This window comes from Gouania willdenowi, chromosome 1 (genome assembly GCF_900634775.1).
Source record: "Gouania willdenowi chromosome 1, fGouWil2.1, whole genome shotgun sequence".
Taxonomy (NCBI): domain Eukaryota; kingdom Metazoa; phylum Chordata; class Actinopteri; order Blenniiformes; family Gobiesocidae; genus Gouania; species Gouania willdenowi.
In genome coordinates this window covers 29,733,360-29,756,261 of record NC_041044.1, presented here as the reverse complement: position 1 = coordinate 29,756,261, position 22,902 = coordinate 29,733,360, and the positions used below count along the sequence as shown (strand labels likewise).

The 22,902-nt window shown below is 39.1% G+C and overlaps 1 protein-coding gene across 1 annotated transcript in view; it reads right to left on the bottom strand.

Moving 5' to 3' along the window:
* Positions 1-2,327: 2,327 nt before the first annotated feature.
* Positions 2,328-22,902, bottom strand: part of LOC114468729 (serine/arginine repetitive matrix protein 1) — a 24,186-nt gene continuing 3,611 nt past the window's right edge. The window contains exons 2-9 of the mRNA XM_028455780.1: positions 15,618-15,712; positions 15,304-15,385; positions 14,079-14,439; positions 11,533-11,604; positions 8,187-9,313; positions 5,909-6,738; positions 4,841-5,074; positions 2,328-3,588 (exon numbers count right to left, since the gene is read on the bottom strand). Coding sequence (XP_028311581.1) covers positions 3,335-3,588; positions 4,841-5,074; positions 5,909-6,738; positions 8,187-9,313; positions 11,533-11,604; positions 14,079-14,439; positions 15,304-15,385; positions 15,618-15,712 — 3,055 coding nt within the window. The 3' untranslated portion in view covers positions 2,328-3,334. The remainder of the gene's footprint in view (positions 3,589-4,840; positions 5,075-5,908; positions 6,739-8,186; positions 9,314-11,532; positions 11,605-14,078; positions 14,440-15,303; positions 15,386-15,617; positions 15,713-22,902) is intronic.

Sequence of the window (22,902 nt, the reverse complement as noted above, 5' to 3'; positions counted from 1 at the left end):
AAAATTTGTAAAATAGCCTATATGCTAGTTCTCATTGTATTAGGTAAAACTATTTTAAAATTAACTGAAATTTTTCAATGCAACAAAGATCTCAAACATGCTCTCGTAAACTTAGTTAAAAACTGCAGTTTACATACTTTAGTAAAATCTTTAAAAAAGTAAAAGACAGCAACAAAAAAACAAAACAACAACAAATAAAATAAAATAAAAGCACTTTTACTGTTGTATAATGTTGGTTTAGGCCCCGAGCATGTGTAGAGCAAATCTTTTTGGACTCGTTTGTTTGTACAGTTTTACAAATACATTATATTGTTTATAATAAGATAAATAAAGATGCTGACAAAGCAGAATCAGTAGAGGCTATCATATGGTATACTGTATCCAACCCTGGGTTTACCTATAGAATGATCAAAAATATACTAAGTACAATTTAATCAACATGTCTCCCACCAACATGTTTGTTATTAGATACGATCATTTGTATTACTTAAATCTCCAAAAAGATTCCACTTTTTAAATAAAGTGCCATTACCAAAAGAGGAAATCTTCTTTTTTCAGAGCAGTTTGTTTATGGGACAACACCTCCATCTAGTGTCTGGAGTTGGGTACTGCAACACAAGTTTGAGCAGCAAAAAATTAAAATAAACCAAAAAAAAAAAATACACAACCCCAAATTCAGTTTTCTCTTTTATAAGACTTATAAAAAAAGACATAACATAACACAATAACCGAGACATGTCATACATTGTGTTTTTCCTTTGTTTCTCTGAAGAGTATTTACACATCAGTCTTATATACAGAGATCATTAATTAAAAAAAAAGGTGAAGCTAAATTTTCTTCTAGTATTGACAACTGTCTTAAGGATAATATATTTATTATTTACAATGTAACTGCCAAAGGTGGAACAACACTGAACATAAAGGTTTAAATAACTTCAAGTATTCTTGCTGTAGACTGTGTGGTTGCTTGAATACAGGGACAAACTAGTCATAGGACAAGAAGACACAAACGGTGCCACAGAACCAATCATATCTCCACAAATAAAGTAACCTTCACCACAAACAGGGGAAAGTTTCCACTCTTCACATAAAGTGTTAGTTATCCATCTGGCCAACCTCAGGCAGCTTTGTACAGATTACAATGAGGATTGTGCAACAGGCAAAAACAGACGAAGGAAACACAACGTTTAGAGGAGTATTGTAGCTAACATCTCATCTGTTTACAAGAACGCAGACAGGAGACAAGAGCATCATCTTAGGTAACTTTACAACATTCTGCTGCCTTTAGATCGACTCGCATCGATCTCTATAAACGATCTCAGTCGTAACAATATTGTTTCAACAATTAAACAAATGTCATAGTAGCTGCTAAAATAGAAGTCATTCACCATTGCGTACCTCGCAGATTATTTAAGGTCCAAGTATCGTAGAAGCCACGGTCAGAGTCGCAGAAGGGTGGGACTATTCTTCTGTGTTGACAGTAGTTAGTCCTACTCTACGAAATCATTACACTCCTATCAAGCATGGGCAGTTTGTTGAATAAACCGACTGCACGAAACACTTACTGCTACTTCAAAATGTTCATATGACAACACTGTAGGGCACAGCAATATTTCTTTGTTTACATGTTACAGTGTGGTGGAAGGAGGAGGAAACGTTAAGTACAAGCTGAAGCTGTTGATGGTCATTGGTCACTCACTCAATTACTCTGAAAAAACAAGAAATCACACACCTAGGGTCATTTTAAGACTGTTTAAATGCAAAAAAAATATGTTTGTCAGATTTCAAATGAAATGCCATCAGGATTCAACATAAAAAATACCAGGTAGTAAAAAAAAAAAAACACACACACACACACACACACACACAGTGGTGGCTGGCCAATAGAAGGTGCAAGGGCGCCACCCCTCCACTCATCACGTTAGATTAAGACCAAAAAAATAATAACAATTAATAATGAATTTAAAATACTACAAAACAAATGTACATCTGTATTTAGATAATCAGAATAAATATCTATCTATAAAAGCAAGGAACGTCTGTGTGCGTTTGTGTTTGTGTTTGTGGAGCGAATATCTCCCGGCGCGGTACCTGATCGACCTGAAACTTTGTTTAACGGCTTCCAAATACCCTGTGTGTGAGGATCAGTAATTTTGCAGTGCGACGCTGTCTGTCTCTTTGCAATAACTTGAATAGTTATGAACAGATTTTGTTGAAATATTTAGGAAATGTTGATAATGGGTCAAGGAACAGCTGATTACATTTTGGTGATGTTCTGGCAACCAAAAGAAAAAAAATGATATATATATATATATATATATGCCATTCATATACCCATTCACACTGTGGAACTCCTGTTAATGTCAATATGAATACATAGCTCTGATGGGCACTGTACTAGGATAGATAATGATGATGAGTAAAGTTGTCTCATCTGTGTCTGATTGGTGACGTGTTTCCGCTTTGGGGTGCAAACCGTTCACTCTCGTTAAAAGTTGTACCTACACAGTAACTCCTCTTCAGACTATCTCTGGGCGCATGTAAGCTGCGCCCAGAGATAGTCTGAGGCTGTGCAGAGTTGAATGCAGCAGCTCATTTACACAACACCACCTCCCGCCAAGGGAGGGGTTGACGTCACAGTGGTCCATCAAAAAGTGTCTGATTGACAGGTGAAGCGGTGGGATGATAGAAGGAGAGAAACAAAATAAAGAAAGATAAATTAAATAATTCTCCTTTTCCAAACGTCAGGATCAGACCCAGCATGGATAAAGGCAGGTAGGACCCATTTAAAGGCAAAGAAACGTGAACAAACTAGGAACAAACTCAATTTGATGATTTCAAATCCTGAATATGTCCATATTTTGTAAACTAGGTCTTAAATTATATTTAGTCAGGTCTTACATTATGTGTTCATTTACCACTTCTTTTTTCACACCCTTTTTTATTTAATTACTTATTAAACTAACTTAATTTTTTTTTTTTTAAATCTGAAAAACTAAATTGAAATAAAAACAAATTACATTTCAAAAAGTATAATAACCCTGACACGCACTCACTCCATTGTATTTGTTCTTGCTTGTTTATGGGTTCTGTGACAATACATGAGCTTAGTTTTAAAGCCGTTATGTGACTGCAATTTTCCCTCCTTATTTGTTCAACGCTGCACAAACCCTGTTTTTGGTGTATGTCTATTTTGGAGTTGTAGCCCCCCCTGGAGAAAAATGCACCAGCCGCCACTGACACACACACACACACACACACACACACACACACACACACTGCAGCTGCACTTTTTCTGAACTCCTCTCTTCGGCCCCTCACTGAACATTCCCCCTCAGTAGACAGTCAGCGGCTGAGGATCATTCTCCCGACGCTGGTTTTTCTTCAGCAGCTGGATGCGGTTATGACAGTAGAACTTGATGGCTCTCCAGTCACGGTGGTTGCTGACCAGCAGGGGGCACTGCTGCAGGCAGCGTTCACAGTCAGCTTTGGCCGGAACCCGGAGCTCGTTGATGTTCTGTGTCAGGTGCTCCTCCACAGCGGCGCGCTCCGCCTCCGACCACGGCCGTTTGAGGACACCTCGCTTCCCTACAGAGGAGAACAGCTTCACATTAGACCAGGGGTCAAACTGTGACTACTTCATACATACTGTATAGTCTGATGGGCTACCAGTTTGAAAAGCACTTCTTAAATACCAAATGTTCACAGCTTCACTTTAATGAGAGAGTGACATAATAAGCAAAGCTTGCAGTAACTTAAAAAGGTAGGTGTTTTATTAATGTTGGCACTCTTTTCAGTTCCAGAGCCAGATGACTTAAGCCAAGGTCAACTCTTGGAGCATGAAACTTTTTGTGACTCAGTGAACTCTGATGTAACTACAGTGATAATAAGAAGTGCAGCCTCACATTGGACTGAATAAGAATCACATGAGGTTTTATGATTCATCATCAATGTAACACGTAAGAGACGTTGCTTTGTTTTTGTTTAGTTTTTTCGTACAACTCGTTCGACTCTAAGACTTTATCACTCCTTTTATTGGCATTTTATCATCAAAATACATCCAAAAAGGCTTGAGGCAATGCTTTTTTCTCCTGGCTTAGAAAAGAAACAAATATCACTGCACATTGTAAATAGTTTTAGGATTTTATCACACACATAAGATGTAGCACTTGGTTTAGGATACAGCTTCCTTTTTGCTAGAATTATATATTGTATAGAGGAATAATGCTGTGCGATATGACGATATATATCATAGTGCGATATAGAAACGTCTACCGTACGATATAACCCTCTATCGTTTACTGTATATCGCCAATTTAATGTGTGTGGTCTTGGTTCCACTCTGCTGTTGATACTCTGTGTAATGTTCTCGGCACTAGAAGAGAAAATTATCCATATCTTGGTAAATTGTGGTGAATATGAAATTGGCCAGTCTATGCAAAGTTATAGAAAATAATAGTCACAACTTTTGAAACAATATTTAGAAAAGGCTGCTGCAAAAATCAGGCGTTTTAGGCTGTAATAATTACATAAATTGGTACTGAGAAATAGGAAAAGGTCATGTTACCAATTATTTATAGAAACAATTTTTATATATAATAAAATATATAATGAATAGCAATTTTCCATTCATTTCATGTCATTTTAAGAACTAAATACTTATATCGAGACATATATCGTTATCAGGATATAAATCTACTTATATTGTGATATAATTTTTTCTCCGTATCACACAGCACTAGAAAGCTAACTTTATAGATCTATGTGGACGGTGTTCACTTGTCTTGGTGATTTTTTGTAGTTACATGATACGTGTGTGTATGATCTGATGACAGCTGACCTGAACCTCTCTTGGTGTTCACAGGGAGAGATGGAAGAAGTGTGGGTGACAATTGTAAGTTCTTCAGCTTCTTGGGTCTTCCCACACGCCCCTTGTTCTTGCCTTTCCTGACGTACAGCAGGGTGGGGGTAGGTGTGGGGGCGGAAACTGGGGCTAGGACTTCAGGCTTCTCCTTCATTTGCTCCCCATCAGATTCGCCTTCCGAGTAAGAATCTGCAGAGTTTCCTGACATCACTGCCGAGCGTGAGGAAGGAGACGAAAGTAAAAGACAAATAATTATTAGCTTCCAGGCTAACGTCTCTCTCACAGGAACAGAATGCAGCACATCATCACTGTCACTGTCAGGGTTGGGGTCAGCTATAACTGTAATTGCATAATTGATAATTAATTACAATTATCACATCGTAATTGTGTTCAGATAATTAACTCTGTAATTGTAATTGGCATGGAAATTAAATAAAAACTGTCATTTACAATGTAATTGAAACTGGGGAACCACATTATAGTTCTTTGGCTTAACCATATGTAATTAACAATTATTAAAATATGTTTAATATCAAGTTTTCCTGTCAGTTCTATTGAGGATCGATATACCATTAAAAAAATAAAATTAAGGGCTATATTTACAGAAGAAAATGCTCATAAACACACCAAAAACATTAAAACCAATATTTTCATGAACAAAGAAGCCTAACAAGGAAACCAAGAGATGAATAACAAATTAGATTATATTTTTTAGTGTATTTTACAGCTGATTTAAGACATGGGTCAAAACTGATTCATCTTCATATGAGATGCTAACAGAAAGTTAACACAAGAGGAAGGTCACGTTTTATGGGATTATTTAATAAAGGCTCAGTAATTGTGATTATTTGTAATTGAACTTTAATATTTGGGAACGTAACTGTAATTGACTATCGGGGGGAAATAATAATTGTAATTGGAAAAAATTTCGGTCAACGTAGTCATAATTAGGTTGTAATTGAACATGGATAATGGAAGATGTGATTGTGATTGAAAAATGTAATTAACCCCAACCCGTTTTGTGACAGAGCGCTTCGGGCTTACCATCTAGTTCCAGACAGATGTGGTTTAAGCTCATTCCTCTGAACAGAACTCCATCTCTTTCTCCACACAGCACCACTCTGCCCACTCTGCCCATTAGGCCCGGATCTTGACCAATCCCTGCACAGTTCTGTGTCACATGGTACTCCCTTTCTAGGAAGTGCTCGAGCCTCTCCACAGCATTTCCTCCAGGCTGTTGGAGCTCCTCTCCTTCACCCAGAAGCAGCAGCTGAGTCAGGATCGCTACCTGACGGCGAACTCTGGTCTGCGTCAACGCGCGGGGGTTACGGGTCCCGCTGGAGCGTGCCAAGCTGCGGAGAAGGTCGGTACCTCGAAGTGGTGTGGCAGGAGAGTGGTATGGCCGGGCAAAGACAAACGGGTTCGTAGGATCGACTCCTACATCCTGCCGCGTCTGGAGGAGAAGGTCCAGGCAGGGCTCGCAGTGAGGTGGAAGGATGAGAGGCTGGACGCGTCCACGTTTCCCCTGAACACCGACTCGAGGGAGGTGAGGAAGCACCAAGCGTTCAAAGGGAGAGAGGGAGGCCTCCAGGGGTGTGAGAGCCGGGGGAGCGCCAGGTGGGACAGGAACAGGGCATTGAGGAGTGATGCGGGAATGGTACTCCGTGATGGACAGTTTGGACACCTCACACTCACGCCGTCGGTTGTACAGAATGAGAAGAGCCAAGCTGGAGTGGCACAGGAGACGCCAGGCCTCAGCTGACTCCAGCTGGCGTGACAGAGACAAGAAGGCCGAGTGCTGCAGTCGACGAAGGTAAAGGACCAGCGATGACAGCGAGGAGAGAAGAGGGAGCATTTGGTGACGCCCAGAACTACTGATGGAAATAACAGAGAAAGTGTTTATCACTTTTCTGTTAAATAAATCCAAACAGGATGTTTATTCTGAAAAATTGAATCAATGCCTTTAATAAATTTGTTCAAGTTTGGCGGTTATCACGGAAAAAGAACAAAATGAAAACAAGTCCCACATGACTGGCAAAACACACCTTAAAGAGTAACTAAACCCCTGCTTTCTCCTGACCTGCCAATAGGAGGGAAATTAAAAAAAAGCCTTGATTATGGGCGGGGCTCCTGGAGCAGTTAAGACACGCCCAGTCTATCCTATAAAATCTCCAATGAACAATCCATGCTATGTTAACTAGCTACTCATTACTCATTATACCTCTCTATTCACTCTTCTCTCAATCCAACCTACTCACCACAGATTGTAGAGCCCACAGGTGCTAGTTTTTATAAAAGGGGAGGGGCTAACAGTGCTGTGTTTGTGACACAAGATAGTCCCAAAACATCACATGATCTTGTTCTCAGCCAATAGCAAAAATCTACTGTAATGACCCCATTTCAACCCATAGAGGACAGTCACTCTGACATTTTACAACAAAATATGATAACAAAATTTTAAACACTTTGACTAAAATGTTGAGAGTTGGACCAGAATCAATCAACAGCACTACTTCATACCCAAATACATTTGTATTCAGCAGAAAAAAGGGTTTAGTTACTCTTTAAGTCGATAGTTCTCAAACTGTGGGACGCCCTGTGACCTCATGATGGGGAGCTATGTTTATGAATTGTGGAAAAGAATTGTCAAATTTTCTTTTATCTTTTTCAACAACGATTACATTTTTGGCCCATTTTGTTGGGATGGAGGACCAGAAATTGTTGAAAAAGTTGGTTAACCACTGCTTTACATGACATAAGCAGAACCACAAAGATAGCAGGATTGATACAAATGCAGAGGGCCAGACCAGTGTTTTATGGCACCACATTACAGCTGTTATGTGTCATCTACTGCCACCTCCTGGTGTGGAAGAATACTTAAATCACCATGGCTTTGATTTGTCATTGCACTGGCAAAAATTAATGTACATTTTTACAAATCAAGTTAACCTGGTGATCTTATATAGGACAACAGTGTGGTAACTTGAACAAGGCTTTTCTAAAACTGGATTTTTTTTGTTGAAAGTTTCTAGTCAGCTGTGCTCAGTGTCTAATAAAAAAAGGTCCAAGAAGGTAAAGGGAGAGCTAGCCACAGAATCATAGGCTGTAGGTTAAAGTTGTACACACTACAGTTCATCATTAGTTTTGCACGTGTGGCAGTGAAAGTAGAACTAATGCGTGGCTGATTAATGTGTGCATATACCCTCTGATAGCATAATAACAACGTGTACTTAATGCATTCATTTACATTGGAGAGCACATGGGAAGCAGTGGGGAAATGAAGTGTCTAAAAATGTGTACACACCAGAAAACAATGGATTACCTGAGTAAGTCCTTTTCTCCATCTTCTGCACCACTCTCGTCGTCCACCTCCATTCCTCCGTTCTCGTCCTCTTCCTCATCTTCCTCCTCTCCGTCGTCGTTGTATTCCTCTTTGTGTTGATGCTGCACATCTTTGGCAGAATTACTGCTGAAAGGGCGAGGGCACAGCAGCTGTGTGTCTTCCTCTTTGGGCCTTGTTACCTCAACAACCTCCACTTCGACTTCCTCATCCTCATCCTCGTCCTCATCCTTCGTGTGAGCTGACTGACTTTCCGTCTTGAGTCTCTTTATCGTCCCTTTCTTGGACTGGCTCGTAGACAAAGGGGGCGGGCTCATTTTTAACACAGAAACCGGCACCGCATTCTGTCCTCGTGGAGGACTCAGAACAGGATGAGAGGACGCACTTCCCGTGGTGGAAGGGGATTGGTTAGCTGCTGTGACAGTGGGCGGGGACATAGACAGGTCCTGGATATTTGAGTTGCGTTTCTCTCCTGAAGCTTTCGCCAACTTTTGCTGCGGTGTGAGCGAGGACGTGAGCTTGTGCAGATGGGGTGTTTGTGTGTAGCGTTCAACGAGGGCAGAGCACACATCTGGCTGATGGGAGTGGTGTTTATCCAAGTGGCGCCCCAAAGAGCGAAAGTGACGTCCACAGTACTCGCATGTTTGCCGTGTGGAGTCTGTGGACACTGGTCTTCTGGGAGTGTGTGTGTTGGAGCTGCTTTCTGAGCTGGAACTGACAGGAGCGGGGGGTTTGAACGCAGAATTGACAGAAGAAGAAAGAGACAACGAGCAGACGGGGGGCGAGTTAGCTGGTGGATGCGGTGAACAAATTGGACGGTTCTGATTAGGGACACCTGAGGAGGAGACTGCCTGTGACCGCCCCGCTGGGGTTCGATGAGGGATCTTTTTCTTCAAAGGCGTACTGCGACGCTTCTTGCGCCGTCTTGGTGCACGTCCACGGGGACTGGATTTGTCATGGTCTCCTGCATCTGAGTCACTGGCATCAGAGTGGGAGATTGGGGACGAGGATGGGGAGAGGGACCAAGAAGGGGTGACAAAGTCCTGCTGTTGTTGCGGGGGTTGTTGAGGCTGACCCCGCTGGGATGTCAGGGAGAGAGGTTCCTCCTCCTGGAAATGAAAGAGAAGTTCTTTTAAGGCAAATGTATTTGTAAAGCGCATTTCATACACAAGGCAACTCAATGTGCTTTAAATGATCGAAAAGTGCAACAAAAAACAGCTTACGATAAAATCGGCAGCAAACACATTATCAACAACAATCTCCCTTTCAATCATATGCAGTAGAGAAAAAAAGTACCTTTAACTTTGATTTAAAGATGTTCACAGTGGATGTGAATGTCAGATCTGAGTCAATCATGAGCAAACGGTTGAGCGTAAAAAAAATGATGAATGACAGGCTCAGTCACTTAGGAACATTACATAGGCTGGGAATGAACCAGAGTTGGGCCAATTACATTTTTCCATTACAATTAAGTCTTCAATTATCCATGTTCCATTACAACTCAATCTTGATTATAGTGGCTGGCATTTTGTCCAATTACAACTAAAAATACAATTATTATTTTTTCCCTCAAAGTCAAATAAAATTACAATTACATTCTCAATGACTGAAGTTCAAATTCAATTAACCGCAATTACTGTCTGAAATAAATAACGCCATGAATGTCTATATGAAGCAATTTTAATAATTGTTAACTACATATGTCTAAGCCATTAAACTGTAACATGGTTCCACAGTTTTGTGAGGGTTTTTTAAAAATTGTTTTTATATTATATTGTAATTTCTTTTTTTTATTTCCATACCAATTATAATTACAAAGTTAATTGTCTGAACTTAATTACAATTCAATTATGATTACAACAGCAACAGATTTTTTCAATCACAATTATAAATATGCCAGAATTGTACTTAATTATCAATTACATGACTACAATTATAATTGACCCCAACCATGGACTGAACCAAAATAGTGATCCGTGTCCATCTTCTAAAACGAGAAAGTGCAGAGCTTTGATCCCATTGAACTCACATCTGCTTTCTGGGCTGCATTCAAGTTTGTGTCATTAAAGAAGAGTTAATATAACTGCTGAGAATAAAACTTCAAAATTAAAAACATTTTTGTTGATCTAATTAAATCTACAGTCAGGAGAGGTATTAGATTTTAAAGCTATAATAAAGGTGAGTCACTGACAGGAGAATCAGCAGTGTATTGATAGTGAGGGTCATAAGTAATTGAGGTAATGTGTCCCGACGAGATCGTAAAAACGTGGAGTGATACTGGACAGAATACTGATGCTGAACACCAGCTTCACTTCAGAGGAGCTGAACTCAACACAATCTTATGTGAATAATATATAAAATGAAACAATTAGTCAAGCAAAGGTTCAGAGACTTGATTATGATTTATTTCTATTCCAACAGTGTTTACCTCGGGGAAACAAGTGTGAAATCCTGCAGTTTCTGAATTCAGCAAAAAACAAAAAAAGCCTTAAAAGTATTTTTATGTACCCACTGCAGATAGATTCTAAACAATGTTGTTGCATCACTACCAGCCAGTGTCAGTGAAGGAGGTAAGATGCACCAACTGTGCCTTACTGAGGAACAGTTACCGTACTTAGTGCCTGTGGCTGCTCGTGATCTACTTTCAAAACGGTCGAGTCATCAGAATCTACCCTTGCATGTCATTATCAGCAAACAATATTAATAAAAACATAGTGTTTTGCAAGTTACATGTTTATTATTTTATTTCTATTTCAATTTAATTGCAAAATAAACAAAAACCTAGAAAAACAACGCGTGTTAATTATCATCATCCAAATCAGAGCTAAACTTCATTAGTTTTGGTACATTTTATAAGATAGTCCTTTATTCATCTTGCAAATTGAGAAATGTACAGTGTTACAGCAGCAAAGGCTTGGCATCGTGGGAAAACTAAAGTGATCTTTACACCACTGTTATTCCGCTTACTACTCAAAGTCCTATCAATTGAATTGCAGTGCATCAAAAAAAAATATATATATATACTATTGTTGTTGTTTTTTCTGTGAAAAACACACTGTCAATGCCAATTGAGCCAAATCGAGGCAGCTTAAGATTCAAGAATGTGAAATATAGCCTGGAATTTTTCTATAAAAAGTATATATGTTGTGGAAAGTGACCTCTATTTTGGTGCAATTTCCAATTTCATTCTTCTTCAAACAATCAAAAAATAATGCTAGCAGCACACATCAAGTCTTCCAACTATATAAGGATACTGCAGAAATGACTCATGATCGTATATTGTCTTTCTAACTGAGAGCTTATGGAGAGCGGGTGTTATTTGTTTTACCTTTTTGACATTGGTATTCTCTGTATCGGAGTTACACTCGTGTCGTGCTGGGGACACAGTGCCACGAAAACCCTGTGGGAACAAAAGCACAGAAATCACCATCAGCCACGTCATAATATCACCAGCACAATCCTGCACAAGTTCATTAAAGCGCCTGATCCCCCTCTAATTAGAATTTAGAATAAATATCATCATTATGAGGAAAATTGCTTATATTACAAACTGATTTAATAAAAACAATATCAAGAACAAACTTTTCCTGAGGAAAACCTAAACCTGAAGAAACGGCTTTATTGTCAAACTCAAACATTGATGTGAAACCAAATTTAACTGAATGATTCTTGGTATAATTGCTCTGTTAAGTAAATTGGTCCAATCTAATGAGATCCATAAAGGAACAGATGTCATTTAATAACCATGGTTACTGTTGCTAAAGCACTTTAGGTAGAGAGAGCACAGGAGCTCAGCTATCGCCATGGTAACCCAAGGCCTTACTTAGCTAGTGTGTGTAACGGTGTTAATGTTTTTGTGTGCGACTAAAAATAAAGTTGTGTATCTGAAGCCATTAGAGATGTTCAATGTGTGTGTGTGTGTGTTTGTAACTCTACACTTTGTGAGTTCCTGACAGTGGGAAAATTAGAGTTTGTATTTATATTGGATCCTTTGCCTTAATCAGAGGAAATGGTTTTATTTTTCCTTAAAAACTGATTTTAAAGCAAGGGCACACGTTCCAGTTTCAAGATAAAAGTCATTGGAGAAAAAAAAAACATCAAACCCTGACCCCAGAAACTTGCTGACAGCCTTGTTTTCCTAGAGGTTGTGTTTTTGTTTAGTTTTTTAACAAGCAAAACACATAATTAGTGTTGATATATTTTGCTTAATATCAGTGGGACATGAAAAGTATTGCAACACAACTGTTAAACCAATAGTATAGAACTTTTGTGTGTGTAATAATAGAAAGAGGAAAAAAAACTTATCTCTAAAGCAGGACTTCTCACAACTTTTTTGGATCCAGGGAGCACTGACAGGGAAGAATGTTTTTCCAGGACCCCCTCATAATCCTCATGTCAATTAGACACAAATTATTACCATTTGTTGTCTTAACTAAGTGCCATCAGAAGTTTAATCCTTGAACGTTTTAACTTCAATAATTAATATCTTTGGAGTAGAAATTTACTTCAAGAGTAACTGTACTAGTTTTGTATATAACAAAGTGTTTAATGTACTACCAATTAATAAATAATGTGCATATTTATTTGGGGGAAAAAAACTTGCTAACACTTTACTTTATACATAGAGCTGACATTATCTGTCATTAGCATGAATAAGGCCATTAGCATGAATAAAGTGTCATGAAGGCTGTCATTAAGTGTCGTGCGCTAAATATTTTTTTGGGTTAGGTAGAGGGATCTAGTGGGGTTAGGGGTTAGGGTCATGATGGGTTAGGATTAGGGTAATGAAAGACAGGTAAAGTGTTGCCAAAAACTAGAAGTACTGGTACATTCTCTGTGTGGTTTTATAGTTACAGCCATCACACTTCACAGTGATACAGCATTGTGTCATCATGTCTAGTAATATACTGTACATGTAAGGTGCGTTTGTTTTATTGGTCCATTGGTCCCCATCTGTAGTTTTACACTTTGGTAATGGTACAACATGAATAATAGTTGTTTTTATTTCAATTATAACCCTAACCACCGTTTTAAATAATCTGAAAAAAAATAACCAAACAAAAATGAGAATGTCTTACAGCAGAGGTTCCCAACCTTTTTCTGGTCATGACCCAACGTTGATATCACAAATTTCTGGCGACGCCAAAGACTTTTATCTTCAATTTTTTTTTTTTTTTTTTTTTTTTTTTTTTTTTTTTTTTTTTTTTTTTTTTTTTAAGGATTTTTTTTGGCTCTAGTGGCCTTTATATGACAGTTGCTTGACAGGAAAGGGGTCAGAGAGAGCAGGGAATGACACGCAGGAAAGGGTCCCAGGCCGGGAATCGAACCTGGACCCGCTGCAGGTGAGGAACTATAGCCTCTGTACATGGGGCGGGCGCTCAACCCACTGAGCTAAACACCACTCCTTTTATCTTCAATTTAATCATATTTGTTTTATATTTGTTATACTGTGTAACAAATACAGAGTAGCCAGGACACACAAGATGTGGCATCTCAGATACCATTATTCTAAATTTCTTCTTTTCTTTATACTGAATTTTATTTGAACTATATTTATATTTGAGAAAGTGAAAATATAGAGTAAAGTTGTTTAAGATTGTGTGCTGTGTTTTAAGTTGAAAAATAATATTACACTTTTTTATTATATTTTGAACCAGTAATTATTTTTTATCATTACTAGATATTTCAGGCGACCCCACATGGGGCCACGACCCCAAGATTGAAAAACAATGTTATAGTGTGTTAAAAAGAATACCTTTAAAAAAAAATCAAAAAAAGGAATTTTAATCTGTTTTTTTTAACCAATTACTAGACATTTCAGGTGACCCAAAGTTAAAAAACACAGTCTTACTGAAAGTGGACAATGGTACTCACCAGATTCTCTCCCCACTCTGTCAGGCTGTAGTCCACAGTGATCTCCTCCCCTTTGTTGATATCTCTGATGGCGATCACCACCAGGCGTACTTGGCTGCCACAGTGCACTTCTCTTATACGACAGTTTGGGGAGGGAGGGGAGGGACTGGCTGTTGCCGCTGGAGCGGAGGCTTCTGGGACCGCCGGGGCTGTGGATGCTGGGGTCAGTGTGGGGGTCTGGGCTGGGGTCACGGTGGTCCGTGCAGGAGCGGGTGCTGATGATGGGGCTGATGATGTCACTGTAGTAGAAGCTGGGGTGGAGGCGGAGCAGGAGCTGTTCTTTGATCCAGCAGAGCCTTTCTCATGGATCTGCTCTGATTTACTGATGGATAGAAAATAAGATACCTTTGTCAAAACAATGAAGAGGATTTACTGGAGTCATACAATCCCTGTAGTAGATGAAGGATTACAAACAACTAATTAGTTGAGAAACAACATTAATCACACTCACAGAAAGTCATCTATTGTTTACATTTTCAGAGTGTAACACTTTAATCATTCCCTGAAAACGTAACAACTATATTATCAGAATGAGTAAATGAAATATCATTGAGAACCACACATAAAAACATTGTAAATAGTAGTAAAGTGAGAAAAAACAGACGCATCTTCACCATAGTAAAGTCAAACTTTACAGAAGTTGTTAACTAATAAAATAAAATAACAATACACATCAGAGAACATCTAGGATTGTTTTTTATAACGTCATAAAACTAACTGCCACCTAACTGTGATAATAGGTGTATGTATTTCAAGCTGTGAATCTCCCATTACACTCATTAACCTATTATATTATTATATTGACTAACGTTGATATGTGAAAAAACCCTGTTTTTGATAATTTTATATTTTTTTTAATCAGCTGTTCCCTCTTTTAACATTTTATAAACGTCTGTAGATGTTTTAAATACTAACATGAGTATAAAGGGTTTATTATACTATACATATATATAATAATACAGTTCTGAATTTGTACATTGTATTTTTAATTTGCACGTGATCCTTGAGATGACTTGTTTTTGACTGTGAAGCGCTTGTGCTGCCTCGTGCATGAAATGTGCTACATAAATAAAGTTTGATTTGATTTGATTCTAATTTGAACATTATAAACCTCTTTGGCAAAATTAGGAGGATCCCTTTAAACTAGTGAAATGCACTGCATTAAACCACACTAACTTTAACTTACCCATTATGAGGATCTGACTCTGTGTGGTTGGTAAGCCTGTCCATCATGGGTCGCTTGATCTCTCCTGATTCCCTACGATCACCTGGGAACCCAACAACAAGTCAGAATAAAGGGACCACACAAACACACACACGCTCGCACGCACACGCTCGCACGCACTTGCTCGCACGCACGTGCACCATGGAAAAAGTAGGTCATGCTCACACACACACACACTCCACCCCCACACACAGATGCACACACACGCACACATGGGGCCATTAATAAACATTGCATGTAGATCATACACACAATGCGGACACGCGCACACACACCTGGATTGATGCTCGTTTCTGGCACGCTCTCCTCCTCTACATGTGGAACAAATACTTTCACGGGTGTTCCTTTTCTCTTCCTTCCGCAGCCACGCCTGCAGAAAACACACACAACCCGAGAACGGTCACACAAATATGCACAATCCTCGTTTCATCAATCGACCTACTCGCCAAACTTCACGTCAATCAGGTCAGGGTGTAATCGATACAACTGACTGCCAATCTGATGGATCTATAGACGAAGCCCTCAGCAAGCAAAGAAACACATTTACAGAGAGTGCATTTTTATATTCAACTACTTCTTCTATTTATTTATGTATTCAGTCAGTCATGTGACTTTATGCATTGCTCCTATTGGCCAGTGAGCTATTCTATGACATGAATCCATCCAGAACAGCCCTGCACCACCATATACAGGCAGGATCAGTCCTGAAATATCAAAATATATATGTATATATGGCCAGGATTGCTACGGACTTGATCCATGACCAATAAATCCAATCTCCTGACGTCGAAAGCAGAGCGTCTGTCCGTCCCACTCCCAGTCCACTCTTTGCCTCGTGCATTAATCACTAGAAACAAGGTTGTTGATAATATTGATAGGGAAATAGTCCATGATGATAGTAAGAAGTGAGTGATTAAGAGGGTCAGCCAACAACGTGGATGCAAAAGGTTGATCACAGGTGGAGATTCTGAAAGTTTAATTAGATACTGGGAATCAAATGGCATCTGTATGCAAAAATAGCAACTAAAAACCAGCCTGTGTTCATGGGAATAAAAAAATAAATCCTACTACTATCAGCGGTTTCTTTGTTTCATCAGAGACACAAACGAGAAGGCAAACAGACAAGTCAGCACCTTTTCCAAACTCAACAGATTCATTAATAGTCAGCAACAAACATGTATAGTTTGTTCATAATGGTGCAAATAACTTTATCATTTTAACATCTTTATTTTAAAGTATGAAAGATCTTTTGTTGAACTTTTCCGCATGTAATGTATATACACAATGTTTTCGGGACAGTTAAACAAGCCTAGACAAGCAAGAAATGTTTGAATAAACACTGATACAGTCCGAGCAGATTTCCGTGTGTACACAGAGTGTTTACAGTTGAGGGTTGTGACCCCTGCATGACCACTGAGAGGTGCACTTAGCCCCCAGTGCTGGGATGCAGCCACCTGTGTGAGCAGCCGAAGAAGATGATCCTTTTTAGCCTCAAACTGTGTCTAAACAACCGAGCTTAGTCGAGTCAAACACAACCTGTGTGTGTGTGTGTGTGTGTGTGTGTGTGTGTGTGTGTGTGTGTGTGTGTGTGTGTGTGTGTGTGTGTGTGTGTGTGTGTGTGTGTGTGTGTGTGTGTGTGTGTGTGTTGTGGTAAAATACATTTTTCAGTTACATTGTCAATTACACATGTTCAATTGCAATTCAATTACGATTACAGTGACCAGCATTTTTTCCAATTACAATTAAATTACAATTATTTTTTGTCCTCAGAAAGTCAATTACAATTATGTTCTTAATTACTAAAGCTCAATTACAATTAATCACAATTACTGAGCCTGAAATAATTAACCTAATAGGTTCTTGCGTTAGCTTTCTGTTAGCATCTCTTATGAAAATGGGTTCTAAATCAGCTGTAAAATAATTTCTTTCCTATCTATTGGTTACCTCGTTAGGCTTCCTAATCAATGATGATATTATCAATATTTCTGGTGTGGGCGTCTGGGGTTTTGTTTTGTGTCAGTATACCCCTTCATTTATACATTTTTTTTAAATGGTAAAATGTGGGAAAGCTTGTTATGAAACCTATTTTAATAATTAATTACATATGTGTAGAACTGCACATAGAAATGTAACATGATTCCCCAGTTTAGCGTTAAATTATAATGGACAATTTTTATATAATTTTCATGGCAATTACAATTACAAAGTCAAATATCTACACTCAATTACAATGTAATTACAATTTAGACAGCAACAGTTTTAAAAACATTTCAATTACAATTATAATTACGCCTCAAATACGCCTCAGATACGTCAAGATTTCTCTTTTGGGGATATAGAAATTGACAATATCGCCTATATCTATATATTTTTATTTTATTTCTTATTTTGTGTTAAAACACTCCTGTAAGGAGTCACTGCTTTTACAACTTCTCAGAACAGCATTAAAAACACATTTAGATGGATTGCTGAGTGCGTCCTAACCCAAACCTTCCCCTAAACAAGCCACACTAAAGAACTCACTCACACGTGCTGTCCCTTAGAGGAGAGAAAGCCAAAAGTCGCACATATTGTGCAGCTGTTTGTTAATAAATGTGCCTTTCATTAGTGAATAGAACCTAGAATTGTCTTTATGGTCGGACTTTATTGAGTTAAAAATATCGAGATTTAAATTGAATGTCGCCATTTTGAGAAAAAATATCGAGATGTGAATTTTGGTCCATATCGCCCAGCGCTGACTCAAAAAACAAAAAGTTGGTCCAAAATTTTGCGTGTGAACGGAACAACAGTCGTTACGGCGGCTGGTAGGACAACAGAGTCATGATGTCATCTTTCTCTCTCTCTGTGTGAGTGACATCGGTGAATGTTGTGTGTGCAGGTGTTGCTTGGTTTGCTCGTTTGTGTCTGTGTTTGTGTTGTGACTTGACACGTGTGTGTGTGTGTGTGTGAGTGTATTTTTTGTGCGCTGCTGCTTGTGTGTTCACGTGTGGTAATTTGAGAAGTTAGTTGAGTTCAGATTGACCTGGCTTCGCCTTTAAAATAAATGTATTTGGTTGTGAATATTTTCCTAATGATTTGGAGGAAAAAAAAAAATGTAAAGCATGTACTACTATATCAATAATGCTGGTATTTCATTGGTCTGTATATGCTGGGGTGGAAATGGGACTGAGAATTTTTGTCAAAACTGATGACAAAATATGGCAAACAAAGCTGAGCAGCCTTTTAGCATTTTCTGACATTTTACGGCAAAATATTATATATATATACACACAACTAGTGTTTACTAGTAAAACTAGGGAAAGAACTGCAATTGCCAGAATTGCAAGTGTGCATTAATAACATAAATTGGTGAATATATTTGCTTAAATATTTGGCGAGAACTGTCTGAGATTAATTTCTAATATTTCCAAATACCCCTAGGGGTACATGTACCCCTGGTTGGGAAACACTGCTCTAGATTGCTGAGGGAAACAACATTTAATTTCATTTATGTATTTTTTTTCATCTCCAACCTGGAAATGTCCCTGGATTTCATTTCAGAAATCTGATCACTTTACTATGTGTTGTTAAAACATTTACAGGCATTGGAAGCTTTATAAATGTAAAACACACTAATCAGTACTAGATCAGTGCTTTATTAGCTAGTTAGTAGCTAATTTATTGCAGCAGCACTCTGGGCTGAGCTATTTCTAATCTCCAGAATCCTACCCTTAAACCTACCAAAACGCAGTAAAACACATCTACCACATCCACATTGTCCTGGGGCAGGACTCCACAGCCCCAAAAATTTTGACTATGAAAATAACAGACTATTAAAAGTCCCATGCACAAAGCAATCCCAGGCTGTTATATCCTTAGATGGAGGCTTGGAATCAATCTGTAACCAATTTCAGAGATCCAATAGGTCTGTATTTGGCCCCTGAACTAAATTGAGTTTGACACACCTGATTAGAGACAATACTGGACAGTAGGTGGACACCACAGTACCCAGAGAAAACCCAAGCAACCAAGGGGAGAACATGAATGATTTTATATCTTCTTACTGTTTTTGTTCAATGAGCTTTTTGGAACTATCTTACAAATCAAATCTATGTCAGAACTGACCCTTCGATATCAACCTTTATCCCCACCTTCGTCTGTCTCACTGTCTTTATCGATCCTCCCATTCCTCCCTACAGTCTTTCCTTCAAGTAACACACACTCTCTCACACACACACAAACAAACTCCCCCCTTTTTAAATATCAAAGGAAATTCATGAGCTGCGTCCGAATAGTCACTCCTAGTCTGTCCTTTCCTATCCACTTTTACTTAAGCACCTGGATGATGTCACTTTTGACCACTAGGGGCGCCCCTAGTGGCCACAAGCGCCGCAGCACTGTCGCAAAAATCAATAAACAGTCACTCGGGCCAGTCTGCGTAGTCTTTTGATTGTGTATGCAGACAGTAGTTGACCTGTTGGTTGAAGAGAGATCATCGACTCACTATTAAAGAAAAGTAAAGTTAGTTTTATGTAAGTAGGAATCTGTCGCTTGCGTAAAATGCCTAAAGGTACGTTCACACCGAACGAGACTGAAGTGACTGAAGCGATTAGATTGCATTAAAATCAATGTAAATGACGCGACTACAAGCGACGTGACTTGCGTGATTTGAGCGACTTGGTCAAGCGCGACCTTGTCGCTCAAAGTCTTCAAGTGACAACTCTCCCGTCCTTCACTGTCTGTAAAGCTGAGGCAGCAGCCCCTTCCTGCTCCTGCCCGCAACAGTGCAGACGGCTGCAGCAGAGGGCTGTACTACACTTCTTCAATTTATCAGAGCAAAATTAAAGTGGTTAACTTCTTGAATATGCCTAAGTTCTGTGAACTCATCCTTTAGTAACTCTGTAAGTTGATCATTTAAACCGTAAAAGCGGAGCTGTCTATGATAAGTCCTGTAAACATACGGCCAGAGAAGAAGGAAAAGTGATCAGACCTCTCTCTCTCCTCTGTCACCGTTTCCACACACACACACTGTTCCCTGGTCATCGCGTCAGTGGAGCGATAAAGTGATGGAGTGACCAAAAAGCACCACTTAGTGAAAAATAGTAGCAAATCCTTAGCTCCATGAGTATATCAGTGTCTGTGGTCACGTGACTGCCGTAAAGTGAAACGTTCTCCAGTCATTCTCCAGGTCACATGACCTGGCCAACGATGGTCCGTGTTCTCCAAACTTACATGGTCGGTACAGTATTTCAAGAGAGAAGCCCCGCTCAGAGCATTGATACTGTCAAGCCTTGTACATTGGCCCAAGGAATCATTGAAAATAACTCATATGGGTCAACTCTTTAGGCCACAAAGTCCGCGAAGTGGCTTTAAGTAAAGGTGAATCAGGAAAAGGCCATCTCGTTTGTTTTGACAATCAAGCGCACTTCAACTAGATGACGTAATATTCCGACGGCCGCAAAGGTTAATGACGTCTGCCATGGTAAAAAAAAAAAAAAAAATCCAAAAATGGACAACTAAAAGTGCATTGAGAATGGTTGCTCACACTCACCTTCCACTCAGAAATATGAATTATGTTATAATCTGATATGTCTTGCGTATCATAATATATGGGTTTTAGATTATTTAAAGTTGTTCAAGGCATATTATTGAATTGGTAACTTACCGTCCTTTGTCGGTTATCGTGAGTTTTTGTGAGTGTCCATTTCTATTTGAATGTTTTCGTCGCAAGGAATTGTGGGTCAGCATTATCTCGTCTCCTGGTAAAGGATGCATCAGTGTTTCCTCGGCTAAAAAGGAGGTTATAAAGAATGCATTGTGACTCCTTTCCTCAGCTTAAAGTGAACATGAACGCTCTTTATCATGACCACCTCTTAAACACTTCCGGGGATTAAGGAACAGTAGATAGGAAAGGAGATAGGAGGGACTATTCAGACGCAGCCATGGATAAAGCTGATGAAATGTGGTTTTTCCATCAGAAATTTGCATTTTTAACCTTGTGTCTGCAGTACTGAGACTAACTGCACTAACAAAGCTAATAGTCACTTACAGCTGCAGTTTGCAGAATCCTCTCTCCACTCCGTTTGGAAGCCGAAACTCCTTTTCCTTTACCAGTGTCTTTGTGAAAAATTTTAGCAACTTTTTTCTCCATAGAGACATAGTGACAAGAGTATGTACTGTATCGTGTGTTATTGGAGATTTTTCTGGTGCTCATGGAGCACACGTGTTTGTAGAAAGATCTCTGATTGGCTGACATCCAGATTGTAGGAGTGTCACGCTCCTGGATTTATTATAAATGTCATTTTACAGGGCCAGGAGAAGGAGATGAGATTCACTGTCCACTTAGAGCACTTTGATTACAATATGCTCAAAGATGATTATGGATTTTTGATCAAATGATGCCAAAAAAAAGTTACATATTGCAGCTTTAACTCATCCACTTGAATGATTATGTGTAATTCCACATGTTAATAGGTTTCTGTACGATACTCTTTACTGGGTAATCAACAAAGGTCATTTAGATGTTTGATCAGTTTACAGGTTGCATGTTTCATTTAGGGGGAATGAGTGTTATACTGTGACTGAAGAGGAACTGTGTAAACCAGGGTTTTTTAAACTTGGGGCCGTGACACCATGAGGGGTCGCCTGAAAATAAAATAGGGCCGCCTGAAATGTCTAGTAATAATAAAATAAAATAAATTGATGCTTAAGATTATGCTATTTTTTTTTTTAATTGTATTTATTAGTTCATTTATATTTATCTATTTTGCACAATAAAAAAAACAATACATAATACCACTTTTTTGTTATTAAAACCCTACACACAATCTCAAAATACTGTATTCTATACTTTCACTTTCTCAAATATGAATCTAGTTTGAATAAAATGCAGCATTAAAGTATCTGAGTGGACGCATCTTGTCCCTTTGTGCACTAATCCTTACTACTCTGTATTTGTAACACAATATAACAAATATGATCAAAAAGATAATTTTAGTGGGGAAAAAAGTCTCTGGTCGCCAGAAATCTGTGATGTATAAAAAATGGAGTCACGACCCAAGAAAGATTGGGAACCACTGGTGTAAATTTGAAATTGTGATGCCATCTGTACCCAATGCCTTGTTGATTTCAGTATTGATTATTAGTTGTGCTTGATTGGAGAGAAGGCAGCCACAGAATATATTTTGGCTCCTTGGTCAGAATGGCAAACGTGTCAGTGAGACATGTAACCCTGACCCCTAACCCCTGACCCCTAACCCTACACACATGCTCCATGTGCACATGAATGCAGACACGCACACAAACACACACACTTCCGCTCAGGCTTAAAAGGCACACACACACATGCTCATGAACACACACACACACACAAATATCCTCTCTGGCCAAGCTCACATGCGCGCGCACACACACACACACACACACACAGAGACGCTGACACACACACACCCCTCCCCCTCACTCTAAAGCGCACATGCGCAAACACGCACACACACACACTCCTCCCCTCCTTCCCCTCACACACACCCCTCCCCTCCCTCCCTCCCTCCCTCCCTCTCACACACACACACACACACACAC